This window comes from Haliotis asinina, chromosome 2 (assembly GCF_037392515.1).
Source record: "Haliotis asinina isolate JCU_RB_2024 chromosome 2, JCU_Hal_asi_v2, whole genome shotgun sequence".
Taxonomy (NCBI): domain Eukaryota; kingdom Metazoa; phylum Mollusca; class Gastropoda; order Lepetellida; family Haliotidae; genus Haliotis; species Haliotis asinina.
Genome location: NC_090281.1, coordinates 93,231,710 through 93,254,372, shown reverse-complemented (window position 1 = coordinate 93,254,372; position 22,663 = coordinate 93,231,710). Strand labels below are relative to the sequence as shown.

At 39.3% G+C, this 22,663-nt stretch overlaps 1 protein-coding gene across 10 annotated transcripts in view; it reads right to left on the bottom strand.

The window, feature by feature from the left end:
• Positions 1–2,748: 2,748 nt before the first annotated feature.
• LOC137274609 (teneurin-m-like) overlaps positions 2,749–22,663 on the bottom strand; it is a 303,728-nt gene continuing 283,813 nt past the window's right edge. For 8 of the 10 annotated variants that reach the window (XM_067807895.1, XM_067807889.1, XM_067807896.1 and 5 more), the window contains 11 exons: positions 19,559–19,678; positions 18,975–19,254; positions 18,478–18,745; positions 17,349–17,742; positions 16,914–17,149; positions 16,460–16,617; positions 15,200–16,274; positions 12,820–13,142; positions 9,939–10,241; positions 7,950–9,561; positions 2,749–6,855 (listed from right to left, as the gene is read on the bottom strand). In XM_067807895.1, the coding sequence (XP_067663996.1) occupies positions 5,996–6,855; positions 7,950–9,561; positions 9,939–10,241; positions 12,820–13,142; positions 15,200–16,274; positions 16,460–16,617; positions 16,914–17,149; positions 17,349–17,742; positions 18,478–18,745; positions 18,975–19,254; positions 19,559–19,678 (5,629 nt within the window). In that variant the 3' untranslated portion in view covers positions 2,749–5,995. The remainder of the gene's footprint in view (positions 6,856–7,949; positions 9,562–9,938; positions 10,242–12,819; positions 13,143–15,199; positions 16,275–16,459; positions 16,618–16,913; positions 17,150–17,348; positions 17,743–18,477; positions 18,746–18,974; positions 19,255–19,558; positions 19,679–22,663) is intronic. The other 2 variants (XM_067807897.1, XM_067807898.1) reach the window with 2 other exon arrangements.

Here is a 22,663-nt window from a genome sequence, read left to right as displayed (position 1 = left end):
GTGCTAGGACATCAGTGTATTTACTTGTGTTAAATATCTGGGCATGAATGACCTTAATATGAATAATCCTCTCTGCATATTTGTCCACAGACTCCGTGAATATATCTCTCAATGAAGCTGTTCTACAATGTCTTTTCCTTCTTGAATAGCCTGACCCACTAAACCCTCTCAATCTGATTAATAGTCTGGTCAGAATGTGACTAAACCTCCCCCGAAGTCATACAGAAATGATCATGTTTTCAATATGTTTAAGTAATAACTAATCAGCACTATAAAGTCCTCCCTTGAAATAAGATGCTAAGTCCTATTTGTGGGGTAAAAAGTTGGGTCCCAGTGAAACACATGTAAAGGTGAATCAACTCTGTTGAGCAGTTTTTGTGGAGAAGTGGATAGACTTAATCCCTATTTCTCTATCATCAGAGAGAAATTCCACGAAATTATCTAAGTTCAAATGTCTTTAAACATAAAAAAATATGAGATGTACATATATAAGACATATGTAAGCTGAGTTTTGTGCTGTTTTTTGAGAAGTGGATATAGTACACCCTCTGTAGTATGGGACAAACAGGATGAATAGAAACAAATTCAGCTAAGTTCAAACATCTGTAGAAGTGACAAAATTAAGAAATTGTATGAACAAGATATGAGATGCACACTTTCAGCGTCCCAATGAAACACATGTAGAAGCTACATCAATTCTGTTCATCAGCTTTTGTGGAGAAGTGGATAGACTTCATCCCCTGTAACACTATATTCAGAGAGAATTCAACAAAATTTATGCAAGTTCAAACAGCATTAAAATTGCAAAAATAAAATACAGAATCAAAATTTGAGATGCATGCCTTTAGAGTCCCTATGAAGCATATTTCTCATCAAAATGCATTCCATAAATCAGTTTTGTAGGAGAAGTGGATAACGTACATCCCACTGTTGGCAGGAATGAACATGTTGTATAGAACAAAATTCAACTAAGTTCAAACATCTGTAAAAATAACAAAAGTAAGAAATTGCATAAAAAATTATGAAATGAACACCTTTAGAGTCCCGACGAAAAACATAGGTCATTCAATTCTGTTGAGTAGTTTTTGTGGAGAAGTGAATAGACTTATTTACATTTTGCAGAATTTATTTATGATGATAGTGTAATATGGGACAAAGGGGTTTTTTATGTTATCCACTTCTCCTCAAAAGCTACTTTATGGAATTCAATGAAGTTATAAATGGTCTTTCTTGGGATTTGAATGGTGTGCTTCTCATATTGTTTTTGTATTTTATTGATTTTTATCATCATAGAGAAATTCAGCAAAATATACCAAAGTTAAAATGTCTCTGAACTTAAGAAAAAAAACCTGTAGAGTCCCAAGAAAGCCTATGTATATGTCATTGAATTCCATGAAGCATTTTTGTTTGTGGAGAAGTGGATAGAGTACATTCCCTGTTTTGTACAGATGGACCGTAGTTTTTGCCACTTAGCATCAGTATCCAAGGGAGGATTTTTTTATATATTTCTTACATAACTATATTAAATGATATAAACACAAAACCATTTCTGTACAAATGTTTTGGAGGTTCAGTGCATTTTTTCACAAATTTTAGTGAACTGTAAGTCTTGCCTGTTGATGGTCCATGCCATAAATCCAAAGTCAAGGAGGCCTCCCACTAATTGGTTTGGTTCTGGAAACATCTGTACTGTCTAGATACTTAATGCATTCGGAGCTTAATTTAGAAAGTATTTTTGTAGCTTCATTGGTAAGAATTGATCTGTGTGGGGGCTGGGGATGAGGGGCGTACATGCTCAAGAAGAACCATTGTTGCTGTAGAAAACAAAAAATGCCTTGAATATCTTCATTTTCTTATTAATTCATTAATTTTATTTCCTAGAACAGTATTTTCTATAAATCAAGACTTTTGCGCAATTGAGAGTAATTGAATTGTTGCATGCTCTAATCCTAAAAACATATTAAGTGGATCAGCGTCATCAAAACACTTCTCAGTTTTGGTAGACAATGTAAAACCACCGGGGTCAGGAAATCCCCAGGGGCAGAGCCCCTCCGGTTTTACATTGTCTACCAAAACTGAGGAGAAGTGTTTTCTCCTATACTTAATGAGCTAACAGATGTTGCAGGCCGTTTAATGGGTGATATGTGTAGAGGTGCCTACCCTATAAGTGCCCCATCAGTAATAAGTGATGGGAAATACAAATTTTTCAGTAATTTTCATTTGCATAGTGGAAATATACAATCTTTGTCAACCTACTTTAACAACCAATCAGAAACTAGCCTAGGTGTTATGAGGTAGTTCATTCAGCTCATTCGGATTTACACGATCTTTGCAAACGATCTTACCTCATGACGCATTCCAGAAATAATTATTGCACTTGATTACAGGAAGTGCAGTAACAGGAGTACACTTCATGGATTGTTGCAAATTGTTTTATATTAAAGTTTTACTTGCAAGTAATTTTGAATTTTTGACACTCAGAAAAAATGTAATAATTACGAAGAAGTTGTAAGGGTAGGCATCTCTGAATGTGTAATGGTATAGTGACTATGGTAAGCTCTGAAAGATAGCAAAGTTGGCCTAAGGTGTTCTCTATTTGTGCACACACTGGCAATACTAACAAATGTCAGCCTGAAGACAGGTGAAATATTCATCACCACCATGTCACCGGCTGCTTGTGCATAAGCAGCTTCTTCCTACCGAGCATTCAACCTAATGCTTGTCAGCAAGAACACAACTAAAACTCTGTTTTCATGATTCGATAGTTATGCATTTTTATTTCCTTTAAAATACAAAACAGAATAATGTTGCATTCGCCTTAAATATTGCATTTGTACATACATGATAAGACGAGATGAGCTGACATCTCTCTGTGCTCGCCGCGGAATTTCTTGACACATGAACGACATCAGCTTCACTCAGTCCCCAACACAAAGTTCAAGCAGCATGGATGCAGGGGGATAGCCATGAGTTCAAAATAGTATTTTGATTTACATAATCTTACACTGACTTCAAGTGGATGATTGGATGAGTGAGTGAGTGAGTGAAGTATGAGGTATAGAAACAGGGGCGTGTCATGCAAACTGATTATATCCTAGACTGGAACAAAATGGACATTTGGCACATAGAGCACTACATACGCTAGAGGAACACACAGATTTATGCAGCAAGGAATCAATGAGATATTAACACAAACAGGTTTAAGACATTGCATAATTGAAGGAAGGATGCCATAGTTTGATGTCAAATGCCACACTGACAGAAACAAAACTGGAAATTGATGAATGGTGTTATTTTATAACTGGACTGTATAAACTAAAAGGATGAGTTGATGAAATGATAAACATAATCTTAATGAAACATTTAAAACTTGAACATTGTACATATTTCAATCAACATCCGTGAAACTTCCACTCTTGATAGAAACAATCATATAATTATCCATCCTTTGATTAAGATATCTGCATAATACTGACTAACATTTCACACAAAATGCTGAAAAGTAATACCGAATATTTCTATTTTCTATGCAGCTTTCTTTTAAGTAAACTCTCACTACAGGTAAAAAGTGTTGAAAGGAAACCTTGGCATTTAATAAAACAAAGTAGGATAGTCACTTAACATTAAAATTGAATTTAGTGGATTTGTTTTGAATAAATATTTGTTTTTATTTGTTTTCTTTTGTAAATGAGAAGTATTTAAGAAACATTTTATTCTCAAATATCTGTTTGAGAAAAGATATGTCTATAAATACTAAAAATATCTTTATATCTTAAAATTCAAATTTAGATTTGAGTGAACACAACAGATTACTGTATTGCACATTTAGGTAACCCAAATTTATGCAGTTGACAAACAGGATAATTAAGACTTACTAAAAACTAAGATTGTAATCAGCATAGACCACTTTGAAACTATAATGGCAGTTAGTTATTGCATATCAAGTTTATGAGTTTAACCTCAGTGTTGGTAGACCAGATTTCATGGTTAAACATACTATATTCTGTATATATTCTATTTCCATATCTTTTTTGTATCTAGTCTCCACCATTTAGTACAAAAGCAATTTTCATGATCAACATATGGAACCCTAAGCTGAGTCTTTTAAGCTTGAAATAAAGGGTAAGTTATAAATAATGTAAAACATCCAACCCAAACAAATATGTTTCATAAAAATCATTGTTAAATATATTTCTTCAGTGCTCATTATAACATCTAAATGAAAACTACTGTCATATCTTTCATACTGATGAGACCATAATGTAATGAGCTCATAAATGTCAGCATCAGAAATATATTATCTCACATCCAGTCAGATGTAACAGTATGTGATAAATTGGTGTATCTCACAGACACCTTTAACCATGGTAACGGTTCCTGATACTTCTGATCTACCAACACATAGATGAATGTTGTCAGTGAAATGATAGGTAGGTACATGCACTGGATCACAGTTGGTGCCAATACCAGTTTGTCTACAAATGTACAACATTTCACAAAGCTGCTTATCATACAAGCCCACTGTGAAATAGGCGAGTGAAATTACACACTGACTGACATGATGGATATGTACGAACATTGGCGGCATGTTGGCATCACTTGTTCCTGTGAAACATTTTCACACGTCACAGACCATCTGGCGATAGATCAAACTAAAATACCCTCACATTACTGAAAAGCATTAAAATGAATTAAAACTTTGTTATCTTTTAATTACTTAAAATTTAAGACCATTTCAAGACACATACTTCAGACATAAATTTCAATACATTCTTAAATACCTGCATATTTTAATAAATTTAAGTAACACAGTATTCCTTCTAATGTTAACTTCAACAATCAGAATGTAGTTGTCATTATATACAGCAGATGTTGAATATTTGGTTTATTTTTTTAGCAGTACTTTACTTCTTCACTGATAACAATCTTAACACCGTATATGGGCATAACATCTCCATGACAACATATATAATTGAGCGCCTTCCTGGACCAGACATTCCAAGAAGATGCAGGTAATCTTGCAGGAAACACTTAGGGTCCTTCACCTTGTAGCTGTGGCTGTCTGTTACACCAAGGGATGGTGAAGCCTGTGTAGCACCTGGTATAACACAATCGGGCTTCTAGGTGGAAGAAACTCTGTTACACATGAAGCCTCGTAATGATACTCACAGAACACTGAAATGACGCACTTTTTTCTTTATGAATGATTTTGGTAATATTTAGAATCACCGAGAATTTCTTACATCGCTCCCTGCCTACTAGCATACAGTCTGTAATCACTGTCACTGGAACACCATGAGTCACTATAAGATTGTGCTTGTAAGTTCATAATGCACAGTCACCTTGACCAGAGTTGCAGGTCCACATGACCCAAGTGCAGAATACACGACACAGTTGACCTCAACTCTCTTTGTCCAACAAAACAGCAAGTCATGGTTTAGCTATCTGTACAAATATCTATGAATGTTTTCAAACAAGAATACAGTATGGTCGGTCGGTCGAGACCGGGTCGCTTTGTCGTGACTAGAAGCAGTCTTTACTCTGTATTTGTGGTAGTATAATCGTGTGTACACCTAATATAGCACCATCACAGAACACTCAGTGCTGTCCAGGCCCCCCTTTGGGCAGAGAGGGGAGGTCGAGGGGGGGGGGGAAGGACAGCACACTTCATGTCCCCCTTTCCAATGGGGGCTGGTAGAAAGACAAGCACTGGGCAAAACAAACAAAGCACCCATAACGTTTCACTTGCCATCTGAATCTCCAACCATAGTATAAGAGAACATAGCACACTGTATGCATGGGGGTGGGGGTGGCAGCCACCCAATTAAAACACCTTTCATCCTCCCTGAAAGGAAGCACCAACTGTCTCTGATGCCATTCTCTGCCCTTTATAGCTTGACCTTGACCTGCTGAAGCATTATCAGCTAGTTTGTTCACTTGGTCTAACAGCCATTTTTTCAGAAATAAAACACAACTAAAACCTAATTTTCCAGTCCTACCTGGCATGTTTGATAAATCTTATATTGTTTGCGTCATCTGAGAGCTCTGGATAATCCAGGGGAGAGCGGATGTACTCTCCTTCCCATCCATTAACATGGCCATTGGCTTGAAGCTCTTTGGCATCTTCGTCCTCCCATTCAAACCTTGTTGGTAGACTGTTCTGTATCAAGTACTTTTCTGAGTGCCAGGCTGAAGCCACAGCACGTTCCTTAGCATGGTGCAAGATTCGGTTCATCTCATGATCAATGTTGGTGCCGTAGCGGATATTTATCACAGTGTGATTGCCATGGATACGAACATCTATCTCATCTCGACCTCGTCCAAAGCCATGACTTCTCTGATTCTTATGCACAGAAATATTTATGCCATTATCAAGAGTGACGAGATCAGTGGTGATGCCCAGTGTGCGAAGATCATCCTCTGCCTGCGTGTAACTCGACTTGATGAAGTAATGAACATCCTTTGAATGAATTGTGTAGTGCAGGTTGACCATCTGTGATTTGTTCAGGAGCACTGTTGCAAGCTTCCGGGCCCATTCAGAGGCAATATCTGCCACGTTGATAACAGCCTTGCCACCAACGATGGAGATGGTTACTCCCTCACCAAATATGGCAAGTAGAGGTGCTGGTTTCTCGCTTGGCAGATTTTGAAGGGGTGTAATCTTGGACTTAGGAACGGTTGATATGGTAAGGAGGTTCAGCATATCACGATCAAAGGTGCATTCAAATGCCGAAGAACTTGGGAGAAGTTGGTAGTTAGTGGTGGAGGGCTCTGGGTGGAGAATTCCGGTGTAGGACACATCGGGAGCCATGCTCTTGATATCATAGCCCAACACTGACAGCCAGCTGGTGAGGTCTGTAAACACAAAAGAGTTAGTGAGTGAGTGAGTTCTGTTACTGCATGCTGCTGCCTGCATGGTGAGATCTGCCTATTCTGAGGTTATCAGGTTATCAGGCTATCAGGTTTTCAGGTGACACACCACCAACACATCTTACCCATAAAAAGTCTTGAGAATTTGTTGACATAACAACATCAAGGGTCACATTTGTAATACATGCCATTACAATATAAACAGAATAACAGTCTCTGAGACTCTTGGCTAACTTTCAATATTTTTTAAAAGAAACTCTCATCTCTGCCAAAGGATAATGCCTGTTAATCCTATAATTAAACCCTTTTTCATCAACATACCTCATGTGAGTGACTGAGTTGATCCAGTGATCAACAACAAGTGCATCGATCTGCGCAATTGGAAACCGATGACGTGTTAACCAAGTCAACGAGCCTGTACACCTGATCCCGTTAGTCGCCTCTTAGGACGAGCAGAGTTGCCTTTGACAAGGCACTTTAATATCTAAGTTTGATTCTAGAGGACTTCTGCTTATCTCAAACACACAAAATGTTTCTTTCATATTTTGTTTCCTGAAGTTAGTGATGCATTTATTGCCAATTTTGCTTGGTTGGATGGTACCAAGATAAAAAGATAAAACGGGGATTGTGAGGCTGGAACATGGCAAAAGCAATTTGCTTGAGCTTGACAGATAATATGTAGAAACATTAAACATAAAAACATTTGCATTTTTATAATTGTTCAGGTGAGGCTGAGCACTTTCCGGACACTATTATCACACTATTACTTACATGTAACGGTGTGTGTGTCTTGCCTTGGATCTAAATCTTACCATGGATCAGCCAGCCGAAACACTGAAGGAAGTCCCAGCATGAACTGCTCTGACGTAAAGGATCCAAATCCAAATCTTTCCATGAACCCAAGTCTTACAATGAATCTAAATCCCACTAATGATGCAAGTCTCACCACCAAAGTTAACATTGATCCAAGTCCTACCATGACTACAAGTCTTGCTGCGGATTTGTAACTTACCAAGTAATACTGAATATGTGGTACCTATGTCCCACTATCTACTCACTACAGTGAACATTTAACTCACCTGTGCGGGGCAACCTCTCCTTGGCCATATGGAGGTTGATGAAATTACGGAACTGGTACAAGTTGAGGATCTCTGGCAGTGAAATGACATCTTCAAGTTTATTGAACATGCCTGCATAATCCGGAGACAGCCAACGCCCGATCTGTGTGTCGTAGACTCTCTTTGGGAAGTGGGCCAGCAGTGTGACAGGGTTATAGATTGCGCCCTGAAAGCCAAACACTAGTTCAAAGTTAGGGTTAGTGTCCTGTTCCACCAAGCCAAGGGGTGTATAGCTGCACTGCTTGATTGTGTAGCCTTGGTCGTCAAATACCACTAGCGGGCTGCCATTGGGATCTGAGGCAATGTAGTACACTTTGTTGTTGCGTTCCATGGCCAGCAGCCTCTGATCGCTGTCATACAGGTAGAGAGTGACCTCGGCTGAAGTATGGTTGTAGGTATGGGTGACCTGCTTGGGGTCCTGGACGTTGGAATAGAAGAACTGCACCGTCCTTCCATACATGTCTTTCTGGACTGACAGTCTTCCTTCAGAGTCATAGTAGAAGGAGAACCTGTACTTGTCCCTCTTGGAGACAGAGATGAGATTACCGAGTGAGTCAAACAGGAGATGTTCCTTGCCTCTTTGAGCCATAAATCCATCCTGGTCAAACTTGTACCACATTTCTCCAAACTTTTCAATCCTGTCCCCAACATCGAATTCCAAGTCCTTTATCTTCTTGTGTTCTGTGATCTTGAAGATGTTGCCATTGGCATCATATCCATATTGCCAAGCCGACTGTCCTTCCAGTAACACATCCTTCATGTTGTTGTCAATGTCATATATGTACTCGATTGCCTTTTGGTCAGTCTGACCAATCCTGCGTCGCCACTGATGAATTCTGTTCAACTGATCATAATTGATTTGCAATGTGAAGCGAACATTTTCTGCAAATTTGAATTGAATGTCTCTCATTCTCCCATAACTATCATACTCTCGAATGATATTGATACTGCCAATATTGAGCACCTCCTTGTCTTGGGCAGCCCACTTAATATCAACGGTCTTGACCTTAGACAGCTTGCCATTGATGTCACTGTAGGTGTTGTTGCTGATCAATGTGACATTGTTGGTGAAGATGGCTACTGTTGCTATAAGTCTAAAGTTGTTGTCATAATCGTGAGTAAAATTAACTCCTAGTAGATTTCCGTCGTATGGGAAGCTCACAGTCATGGTCTTCACCAGAGAGCTGATGTAGGTGTAGTTGGCAACATAGCCGTAGCCAGACATCTTGAGCGAGGTGCTGGCAAGTCTCTGTACATCTGGATTGTACAGAAATTTAATACTTGTCTTGTCAAACAGAATCTCTGATTTCTGGAAGTGGTTGTTGTATCGGTAATACACACACCTCTGCTCACCAGGATGACGCACATGTTTCAGTTTACCATTGGTGTCATAGTCCATGATGAAGGGCAGGTCCATCCCTGGTGGCTGGTACAAGTAGCGTTGAATACCAAGGGAGAGAACTCTGTGGAACAGGTGCTTGCCAAGGACTGGAGTGGTGACTGCAGCCAAGTGTCCCTCTGTGTCATGTTCAAACAGGTACTGCTTGCCACTTGGGAGGATGATATCAGTGGGCTGGACGAGTGGGGATAGAAAGTTCAGATGTTAAAAGTAAATATGAAGAAGCTACTTCAGGAAAGAGTGTCACTTGAAGCTTTTCTTGATCAAATATCACTGGCCAAAAATACAAGTAAACAGTTAAACACCTATGCCAGTATTTTGCAGTGTTATGTTATTTATTTATACTGTACTGTAATGTTATGGCATTGATAATATTTCCATCATCATTTTTATCAACAGTACAGCAATACATCATGGTGTTTCAGAGAGCCAATCACCTCAAAGAATAAAGAAAACCTGACACTTGATAAAAGTTCAAGAGGTGTATCAAATACATGGACAACACACCTCTATCCTTGTTGCTGAGTGACCCCTCCCTAATTCCTACTAACCTTCTTAGATCCATATCTGTAAAAGTAACGGAATTGTGCCCCGTTTGTGGATGTCCTCTCAGTCAGCACCCCCTTGTCATACTGACGGGTTTCTCGCAGTTCCCCATATTGCCACTGGGTGATGTCGCCACGGGGGCTGTATGTGATGTTCATGGCGTGGTGACCTGTGGCTGGCAGGAAGTGTGATGGCAGGCCGGAACTGTCATAAACAATCGTGAGAATCTCGCGCAGAGTCTTGTCCATGATAGTCTCCATGTGGGTTTTTCTGTCATACTCCATTGTCAACAGATTCTCCCCATTGATCTGAAACAAAACGATCAGCCCTATGTTCTTGCTATCTCCTTAACTCCAAATATATCATGTAACCATGGCAATATACTTTAGCACATGTGCTCTTTAGCCAACATCAGCCTTTATGTGCTCAAGTCGAGTGAACTTAAATCATTTGGACTTACATTTTCAGGCAAGAATATTTGTATATCATCAAAATATTTTGGGCATGATATGTACATATGTCTCCATACCTGGGAACAAGGCCTCCCTTTCTGTATCTGCCACAAACCTACTTTGTTAAAGACCACCCAGTGGATTCATATGAATATGCTAGGGGTCTTTATCTTCTATTTAGTTTAGCACTGAGGGGGGAGTATCACTGACCATTATTTGCTGAGTTTCACAAACAATACTTGAGATGTCATTTGGCTTGGTATTATGGTGCAGTCCAAATTTGGCAAGAGACAACTGACAGTGTGAGGTTAATAGACAACAAATGATCTGCACTCAACATCTTGTGGACAGTAAAGCTGGTTGTTAACGATACACACATCTACAGATATCTATTTGTTAGGAGACAATGTAAAGTTTACACACAACTTCTTCCTTGAAAATAGTCCAGAAATGTTAGTTCCATATACGAGTGCTGTTGGGATTATTTGTATCTCAGAATTGATTCCATCATGTGATATCATGCTTTTTTTACACTGGAGTATAGCCAGAATATGAATGGAGGCCGTGGAGAGTGTTGGTTACAGAATATACCATGCCTCTTCTAATGGGAGGACTGTCCAACTATGCAACCTTTTACACTGTCTTAATGTCTACATCATGATTTGTTCAGGTCTCATGTCTTAAAAAAGTCAAACACACAAAATAAAGATATAACCAGCAGGTGAAAAGAAGGTTCATTTTCATTCCCTGAGATTATATAGAATATTAAACATCTATCAAAAATGAGAAAAAGTATAACAATAAAACCGTTAGAATCTTAACTGAAATACCTGTTTCATGAAAACAAATTAAAGTTTGTGAAACAAACATTACTTTACACATCAAATAAAATTTGAAACTTGTAATATGAAATAATTATAATAATCAGCATGCATACACAACTTAGAACAAACGAGAATAAAATCTTCAACATGAGACCCAACCTTTTTAACTGTCAGAGAATCTAACAATACAGGTTTCAACTATATGCTGTTTTGTACTACCTCATGCTTGTGGAAAGGGGGTAGACATTTGTACGGAGATTTCATTAGTTGGAGCTAACACGTAAGTCTCCGTTGATGCAGGTAAATCTTCAAATTATCTCCCCTGACCAGCCATTCTGCTTTTGCTTCCACCAAGGTCAGTCTGTGTTTGTGTTTCAAGGTCAACAAGAACTATTCATGATATGAGAGAAGCATGATAATATTAATGGTGTACGAATGTTCCACTTACAAATATGTCCATCCTTGGAACCAATGGCTGCAAGTTTTCACACGTTGAAGTCAAACATGTTTTACCACCAACAGTTACAAAGCCCACATACTTCACAAAACTTAACAAAAACAACTTGCAGGTTGAGATTTTCCACAGTGAGGGTTTCAACAGACATAGCTCTCACACAGCTGTCTATAGATCCCTGAGGAAAACAGGCACAATATCGCCAGCTTCTTTTTCAAAATCAACATCTCAAGCATATGAGGTTCCAAAAACTGTTAGAAACAGGGTTGCGATTTGGAACTACAATACTACAGTTACCATGGCAACATACATGAAGCCTGTGTCACGGAGACAATATGCGCGGGAAAACAACACTAAACATCCAATCAGAAATTTCAACACAGACTGACGTTGTCAACCAAAGCACAATAGACTGAATCAGACGATATCAGATATATCACCCTGTAATCTGTCTGTAACATAGCCACGTATACATCTGATGTCCTTGCCAATGCACAGACCAATCTCCTTTAGGAGATAGTTGGGTCACTGAGTTACAGGAATAGGAAATTTTGGATTATGACAAAGAAAGGCTAAAGGCAAGGAGAGTTAGTCAAGGCTATGTTATCGACAGATTTATCATTTTTTATTACTGTACAACTCTTTCACAACCATATACAGCTATGGACTGTTCCATTGTGTGGAAGCTACCATTGACAGATAGGGGGGGAAAGAGTGCAACCTGCAGCAAAGGACTCAATTTTCTGGTGTTCAAGCCCGATGGCACAGTTGCCATACACAGCAATTTGCTTGTGCACCAGAAAATAGAACACTCAGTACCAACAGTGATAATACCAAAAATCCCACATAATTATTATATAAACAAATTGGCAAAATGACATCGAAATCACAAGGTCTTGTCTTGTCTGAACTCATACCATTAACACTAACTTAATAAACTGTCAAACTTAATAAAATTAATTAAAAAAAATCATTTATAGAAATTGTGAAAGGGCATTTCTGTAATACCAATAAAAATAATAATTAATGAACAATTTAAAGTAGAAAAATGATGTTACAAAACATAAAACAAAATATCTAGAAATGGTACAGAGGTAAAAGGTTATCACTGTTGATTCTGTGTGTTAATGATTACGCACGAGATGTAAAAACATACCAAGAGAGCTTTTTCCTTGATTCCATCCTCATGCCAATCATGCATGTGCGCATGCCGTGAAAACGGGGATCCTACCCTCAATCGTTGACCAATCTTTTCGATGATTCGACTCTGCCGACTCCTACCCTTGCGACGTAAATAGAAGCGCCATTCCAGCCGGTGAATGTACGCCCCCGGTATGATCACCTTCCGTTTGTAATGCATGCGATGCTCATTCTCCATGATTGGATGCCCTCCAGTTTCTATAGCAACAGTCAGGTTGCTAGGGAACAGCACCACAACAGCTCCTCCAGGCAGGTATGTCACTTTGGTCTGGGTTGATCCTGAAAAATCCAAACCTGGTTTTACTAAAACAGGACATCGTGTGAGGACATCATTAAAAAAAATAGTGTTCTACAATGTGAGTTTTGACAATCCTCAGACACAATTAGGTTTTTAAGAGGAGAGATCAACAGCAGCCTGTTGTAGTTTTTAGCGAAAAGAAAACAAATGCACAACATAGACTTGACGAGAGAGGGCGTGAGAGAAGCCACGTAGATTTCGGCCATAACTACGTCGCGCTATCTGACTTAAGGCAGTGCTAACACTTCTGTAGAGGGAGATACATTCACGCCCTAGAGGTGGAACAGTGATACAAGAGGAGGTAACTCAAAAATAAATCTTCTCTTATCAACTAAACGCAACAGGCAGTAGAAGGCTTTGCTCATGCTTAGAAACATACACGTTATTCAGTGAGAGTTTTGGGCATGAGTGAATATTTATAACAAATCAAACTAAATAGAAACATCTTAGCTTGTCTTTAAGAATGAAACTAAAGAACCTGTGGAATGTGTAGAGAGTGACCAGTTTGGGGCATGCAGTGAAATTTGCAGAGAATATATGGCAAAAATGCTCTACGACTACAAGGCTCTATATGAGCTGAAATGGAGGACAACAGATTGATGCTTGAGAACCAATCATGCTACATGCTGCACTGTATCATTCAGCTTATGTTCCACAAAGCTCATATAAATTTCTAAATGTGCACTTTACAGCAATCAGCTGACAGTATAAACAATTACTAATTGTGAGTGAGTACCTCTCACTAAACAGAAACCAAATTTTTATGGATAAAATGGGAACAGACACTCAATATTTAAAATAGAAAGCATGCAAAAAGAGTTGAGATGCAGGTTGATCAAAGCCTGATAACAGAACAAGTTATATACCAATTCACATAACAAATATAAAACGTAAGTATTTACCCATATTTAACAACTACAATGCAAGTGGTGTACCCATATGTAACAGATATAAACATCAAGCAGGGATGCATGAATGGACATGACAACATTTGCAGATTATATCATGTTGATAAAATATTAATCATCAGTTGTCCACGATTATTATTCATACTATAGAAATCTCATCAGCTAATTGAATATTGAAACTGAGCTTTGTGAAACAAGAATTGAAACAAGAAACAAGTCGCAGTACAGAGTGACAGTGCGAGACTGACTAGGAAGATGCAGACTATACTGTCATTCAGAGTTCAAAGATTGTTACAATTTGTAAGCTTTGGTGGGTGATATTCAGAAGGCATGCACACCATAAGTAGTTAGAATAAGAAAAACAGACATAATTTTAAAATTTGAGAAAACATCAAAATGGTCAAAATAGGTTTCTGTGTTGTCTACTGATTATACAAGTTTTAATAGAAATCAAACATTTTCTATTAAAATAAAACAAAAGTTTACAGCAAAATCATATTTTGCTAATCTAAACCTTTACCCCACAACCTGGAGTGTTTGCCATCTTCATTTCCTAGAATAATGAGATGGGATTTATACATTGTCATTATAAAACATATCATGTAGCTTTCCTCACATGAATCTTGGGAATAGTTCAGATAGGTTCAAATCATTTATGTGTGATACTGATGACTGTAATTAGTTGTGGGGAAGGTTGGACAGTGCTCAATCTAGGATCTTGCAGATTGAACTCTTTTCAAAACTCTTAAAATCACTTAGTTTTTCACCATGAAATCAATTTAATGTGGATATATACTTTCATGATTATAGTTTTGAGTAGATCAGACATGTGTCTCCAACATGTTATATGACATCTAATTATAAGGACTATTCTAAATGTGAAGTTATGATACCCTCTCTAATACAATTATTTGAAATTTGGACAAAAAAACCAAGCAAACAAATAAAACAAAAACAAGAAATATGCCATTTGTGAAAGTGTTGAATTTGTAACAATGTCCCTTTTACAGAGATCTCGCTTTCTGAAATTGTTCGTGAAAATGTATGATGAGATTGAGCACTGTCATCCTATTGGTAGCCAGCAACTGCTGTTTATTTGTGTATATCATAGGTGGAATGCAAGCACTTGCCATGCATGACAGATTGCACGCTCCCATAGGTCGCCATAGCAACCACATCACTGCTATCTGTAGTGACATGAACAATGGAACCTGTTGTGTTCACGTCGGTGTGCAGACGAGTTATCTCCCCTGTTGGTTGGCTTATGGTGAGAAGTCGACCCATATCATCGTACTCGTATTTGAAGGTCTGGCCATCGGAAGTGTGTTTTGATTCCAAGAGATCTGTGCTCATCATGTAGGTGAAGGTGGCTGTCATGTTGTTTGGGGCCGTGAAGCGATAGAGGTGGCGTTCGTTGTCCATCAAGAGTTCACACTTGGCATTATTTGGGGTGATGATTTCTTTAGCATGTGTGTCATACCCACGGACAATTATCAGACTGTTGCCCGCACTGTCAATTACAGATTTTACCTTGCCGTAGAATGAGTTAACGTTGTAGGTGAAGTTGTACATGTACTGATTGGTCATAATGCTGATGGTGTGCTGGTGTTGGCCGTAGCGGTTGAAGATGAAGATTTCCTGGGTTTCTGGGGAGACAACTTCATACTGTTGATTCACACTGCGTTCAGGAAGCTCAGACACAATGGAGAAAACACGGAGATTTCCCATGTCAGCAATGTGCATGATGCCGTCTGGAGTCACAGTGATGGATTTGGGTGTGTTGAACAGAGCCTGGGCGGCAAGACGTTCTTTCATCACATAACATGGACAGGTCTTCTTCTGGCAATCACACTTAGATTTTGCTCCAGCAAAGTGATGTATCAATCCATCAGTTGTGACAACACGTACCCGGTTGATATGATGTGTGTCACTCTCAACAATGTAGAGGTCGCCATGTGGTGAAAAGGTGATGGACTCTGGTGACACAAGAGTCACGTGATCAGCTATACTTGTTGCTTGTTCATCATCAGATAAGACACCAGCCGGAAAGAAGTTTGTTTGCCGAGGAGGGCAGTAGGCTGGACGACCGGCCACTGTGACTAGTTTGTAGTCCTTGGTCAGTTTCAACACAATGCTGTGATCAAGAATGTGCAGGGTGTCATCCAGTGGGTCAATTGCAAGAGCTGTTGGCCATCGCAGACTAACCTGAAACATTGGGAAGCATCAAGTTTAGACCACAGATTAGTTATAAATCTAGTCTCCCCAAAAATGTAACTATGAAAAGAAATTAATAAATTAAAAAAGAGATTATTTTTTTCAATTCTTAAGTCCAGAAATAAATCAAACATTATGAAAGTATATACAGTATAAATTGCTGTGTATAGATATACCCTCTCTGCAGACAGAATGTCATCACAAGGCATGGGTGTCCATTCCCTCAGTTGCTCCTGGGTGCCAATTAAGGTGGTGATGTAGCCATCAGCCGTTATCTTCCGAATATTGGGGCCATCGGCAACATAGATAACCCCTTCCTTGTTGATGGCAATACCTAAAACAGAAAAATACTCAGTAAGCACGAACTTCCACATGCCACAACAAAATCTTCAAAGAAAACAACTTCATGACTATCACGATGGTACAAATTTTGTTGCTTGAGTAATTTAAATGCCAAGGCAGCAATATTCTGACTAAATAATGGTGAAAAGGCAAGGAAGAGATTTGTCTTGTGATATACACCTGGAGGCAGGATGACATCATTATTCAAGACAATGAGCCTCATTATCTTCTTATTTGTTAACCAATCATATGATCATGTCTCAAATATAGCTAAAGCTGGTGTTTTACCTTTAGGATGTCTGAGCCGGGCCTGTATGGCCATCTGACCGTCACCACAGAGGTCGGCCTCACCAGGGGTGCATTCCTCCCCATTGCCGGCCACAGCTTCCAGGTTGTCCTTGAGGTCACGCACTGGACCCATGGTCTTCACTCGGATCACCTTATGGCTCATGAAGTCTGAGATGTACAGACGTCCATCCACAGGACTCACAGTCATGTAGAACTTGTAGGGAACTGACTGTGTGCTGGAGGAACATTCAGACACCATGGTTCAGGAAAATGTGAATCACAGAAAGACAGAATCAGGGAAACAACTATGTTAAGCAGTTTACATCAAAGTAAATAAAGGGAATGTTATTCTGCTATGAAACCAAGCCCTGGTCATCTTCTGACAGCATCAGGCCTAGGCATGGCCATATTCGGTGACTTCCAATACAAACTTACCTCATCTCCAGTATGCTGGCAATCTCCTCTCGGTCTGGTGATAGCTTCCGTATGAAGTTGTAATCTCCCACATACAGACTACCATCCAGCCCACTTGCCAGCGCCACTGGTGCCAGAAGTCGGTTCTCCTGAGCTTTGCCGTTGCAGGCATCACAATACAGGTTGCGTCGGTTGCCATTACCGAGGATGTTGATGATGCGTTTGGGTTTCTCCTTGAGGTAGATGTTGGTGCCGTCACCCTTGTGGAGGATACCCTCTTGGAAATTATAAGTGTGGTGGATGTCAAGGTTCCAGCCACCGATTTCTGAGGAGGTCAGGTCAAACCCATTGACCGTGGTGCTCCTAGTCTCCCAGAAGATGTACTCACATTCCTGATACTGATAACCAACATACACTGAAATACAAAGACAAAGGTGAGTCATAAGGCTATGCTGAGAATACCAGTTACATTACCAGCTTACATAAACCTAAAGCGTGCTTCTCACTATATACTAGGTCATTTCTTGTTTAGCCAGAATAACTGCATTTGAGGTTTTTGTTTTGGCGGGACAGGTTTTACATTTCGTAAGTAACACCGCTTCCCAGGTTTTACTTTTCGTTAGTAAGAACGCTTCCCAGGGTTTACTTTTCCAAACTTTATATGAACATCAACATTCAAATTATACATGAGTGTTTGAAATCAACTGAAAAATATCTTTCAAGATTAAACTCACAATACAAAGGTTTTTGGAAGCGGGATTGGTGCTGCAATTCTCTCATCTGCAGGCAGACTCTCTACTGCATGGCCACCGGACCGACGAGGGTGTTGGGGTTAAATTATCTACTTATAGTTACTGTCATGAAATTGTTTTTACGCACGCTTCAGTTATTGTTATGTAGCTTCATTAAATGATCATCTACACTGTAATTACCCATCGTTGACGGTATATATGATAGAGAAAACACTCCTGCTCGGTTTTGGTAGACAATGTAAAACAGGGTGTGGAAATCCCTCCCTTTCCGGTTTTACATTGTCTACCAAAACCACCAAAACCTCATAGACATGTTTTCTCCTATACGTAAATAGTAAGGTCACATCCAAGCAAACTAATGGCCGAGCCACAACCCAATTGATGGAAAGTACACTCACCTCTAGCCGTCACTATCCCATAGACCTTCTGGTTGAATGCATTCCGTCTGTTCCAGGAGAAGGTGTACTTGAGAAGAGGATCAGCCTCGAAGGTTTTCTCCAAGACCACACCTTCAACAGACACCCTAAGGTGGACGAGGGAGAGGTTTTCTGGGATGGTGGTGGGGGTCATCTGGATCAGGATGAGAGACATGTACCCCAAGGACTCGCTGCTGTGGTACACCAGGTGCACTTTGGTTCCAGGTAGATCAAGGCTCTCTTGAAGGACCTGCAATGTAAGTTGGACATTTTTTGTAAAGGAGGGACTTGAATGTAAGGTGAGTCAGCTATCTGTTGGAAAGTACTGACTGTCTGTGAAGAACATATGAATCAGATGTTAGACAGGAGGGACTTTTTGTGGAAGAGTAAGTCTGTCACATGTAGGACATCAACAGTCCACAGCTAAGAATTGACAATGATTGAACATATGATTTTCAGATAGTCCTGCTTTCACCCACCTGTGATTCTGGAATGATGGTGCTTTTCTCTGGGCAGGCTCCCAGCTGTGTGTGTTGCCAGGTGGACAGAACCACAGGTTTCAGGAGGTAGTGCTGGTGCTCCGTGCTGCAGTCCTCGGGGAACAAATGATCAGGCTCCTCTTTGGAAAGCGTCATGATGACGGTATCCATGGTGATGATCTGGTTCCATGGAGTCAGAACACTTGCAGACTTGGTCACAAATGGCTGTCTGATGAACTCAAGCTCAACTGAACCGCCACCATTAACAAGGATGTCAAATCTGCAAAGAAAGAGATACACCTTGAAATAGAATGTTGCACGAATCCCATGAGCTGAATGAGTTGGATCAGCAAATATGGCTCCACTCCAGCCTAGATCAGATTTCTGTATTCTCATCAAAATAATATGGGTCCTAAAAGGTGACAATGTGGGTTTGATCATCAGACTCAGTCACTTTATTGACAGAACCACATTGAAACCCAACAATGCATAAACAAACCATGGAATTGTCAGCTCCACTTTGTATATTTACAGAATAACGTCACATGACAGGAATGATGCTGAGTATGAACACACAAACTTACACGCCTTCCTTTCTTGTGAGGGTGAACCCATAAAGAGGCTGTGCAACAATTTCAACCTTAACTCCAATCAGTGGTGTTCCATCTTTAGTGGTCACTCTTCCACGGATTACCGACACTTGGCTAAAACAAAACAACATTCTCAAAATAACATTTCTGTCACATATATACATTAAATGCAAAACCAATATCCAAACATAAATAATACAAATAATATATCACAAACAAAGAGATGGAACCCATGTAAAGAGCCAGCTGACAACTAACAATGCAAACACTGAAGAGACAGAAAAATATGGATTATCTCCCTTGCATTGACGTTCATGACAAAACTAAATTCTGCCTGTGTCGCATGATCATATTCCTACTTAGTTATCAATACAATTGTCCTGAATAATATTTCTATCACAAGACTGAAAACCAAAATCACACAGATGTTGGTACAAGTCCAAAATCAACATAAATCTTCTTTACATCATCAAGCAGTAAATATGACAATCAATGAAGGTCAACTGGTTATTTCCATGACAACTATGTTTTAACATTCTGCAAATCCCCGTTGCTTTCCGATTGTGTTACATGACCGCATGATCTGAGGACACAGTGAACTCAGTGAAGAACAACACACAACATGAAGAAGGTGAACCTGGTAACACTGAAACAAGATCTAGGAACACTCAGTTCGTGTGAAAATATGTGATAGTTAGCAAGCTGCCCATGGCACAAATTTATAAACACATGTAATCTCCTACACCGACTTGGGCGGTCCACTGATTTCACAGATAACGATAACAGCAAACACAACCAACTTTGCACCAGTATGTTTCAGGCAGGGTTAAAAACCAAATATCACATGAATTACACCAACTTCATCCGTAAAGAAAACAGACAAGTTCAAAGATAAGCCATGTTTCACCTATCCAATCGGGCCAAACATAATCTGATTTAATTTTCCATCCAAATTCAGTTTAAGGTCTGAAGTATCAGACTTTTTCCTATTATGATCAAAATCAATTTCCACAGATCAAAACCCAGATAGGACCTTTCAAGTTTTCTTTTCACAAAGGTGATACTATGTACACTGAGATAATATGTTTAAATTTTGACAGATACCAAGCTGCAGCGAACAGAAGGACAATCCCACTTTCATCCTGTGCAGAGGATGTGGGTTTTTGGGGTAATTACATTGACAGATATTAGATTGCACGTTGCAAGAGATTTAACAAAACTCCAAGGAGACTGGAATAACACAATAGCTTGCGGACTTCATCCATAGCTTTGAAGTAATGGGAACGATTTGGGAAACGTTTCTTAATTGCGTCGCAGGGGACTATGACGAGAACCTGTCATAAGAACAAGTCTAAGACCACTGAAGGAATAATCAGGGTTACTTGTTAAGAATACAACGTAAATTACTAGCCAAAGGGACCTTATCCTTAACCTATGGACGTTTGAATAGGAAAAATGATATGACATGTTATTCAACATTCTCGCATTGTTTTATAGATCATGATGAGGTACAATCTGTGCAAATCTGATTGGAATTTTCTTTATCATTTTCATGTGTGTGACATGTCAGGTTACTGCACTTAAAAGAATAGAAGTGTTAAAACTTGTATGATGGGTGGTGAGGTGGGTTCAATAGCACCTATGTTACAGGTTCAGATCTGAGTAGTCAGGTCTTGGATATAGTCGAAACCGGTCAGTTTGGTCAAGGTAGTTGTGTACATAGTACATTGCTCAATCCCTGAACCACATCGCTTTCCCTTCTAACTCAACCCTTTCTTCTGAACCTCGAAGAGGAGAAAGTTTAGATTTCATCAGTTTCAGGACTGAATATCAATAGCGCTCCTTTTCAGTATAAATGGAATTATATGTTTCTATAAAAATCATATACATTCAGAGACTGAGAGTTAATATATTCACAACACAGAAAGGTTGATTTTGTAACAACTGAATTACTTCACCACCAGCCTGATCTGCATAGCAAGTTTTAAAATAGCTACCGAACACTTAGGTTCTACTCGTGATGAAAAACGTACCACAGACAGATGCATGAAGAAGATGCTAATCAATGTCCCCATTTTTAAATGACGGTATAACAATGTGACTTTTGCACCAACAGACGAGAGAAGCAGAAAATGATTCTCGCTGGGAAATGACACAAGTGAAATGTAAACAGTAAATGATATTGACAATTACAAACAGTGCATACTGAGCAGCCTAACTCCAAACTGTACCAAGTGTTCTGCATGTGTGCCTGCAAGTGAGTCTGTATGTAATACTGACAACACAAACACTAAGAACTGTTTTGAGAACAGTTGTTTCAGAACAAGCGTTCTGGCTTCCTTTACCTGACGTCTGCATATTTCGAAAAAGTTGCCAGGTAACAGTAAGAAAAGTATAATATATCGCTGGGATTAACAGGGCCCCTCCTAAAAAGCTTTCTTAGTTTACACGGAAGACAGAAAGCAGGGGATGCTTTGACACTTGAAATGCTCCTGGCATGTGTACAAAGTGGAAGTCTTACAGACTAACAATGCAAGAAAGATTGGTGAAAAAAACTCTTCTGGTAAGAGAAAGATATGGAATGCGAGTTCAAGTCAGGCAGAAAGTTGTTGAAGGAAACAGAACTCCCAACTGCACCCAATTCTCTTCTCTTAAATCTTGGCAATTAGCCTCAAAACTTGCTCCTCTGCTTCTTCGAAAATACCTTCCTTCTCGAACTATGTTCACACTTTAGAAATGATTTGTGTGTTTTGAAATAAACCAAATTAACATATGAAGGAATGTAATAAATATGTACACAGCAAAAACAGTTAAAGGATCATGAATCTTTTGGGGGCTCTTTCTTCAAGTACTGTCTGCTAAGTGTTTTGCCCTCCAAACCCTAAAACTAATACATTTTATAAAGTATGTAATGACATTTCAGTGGACACTAAATTGCTCAGCAATTGAACCAGAGGTTAGTTAACAGAAAGCAGTGAGTACAGCAGTGAGATCAACCCTATCCACTGAGCATATGTCCCCCTTGACAAGCAGTGGAGACTCAAGCAACACCAGCATGGGATACTAGAGACCTCTGGTTTCAATCACTAGACACAGAAA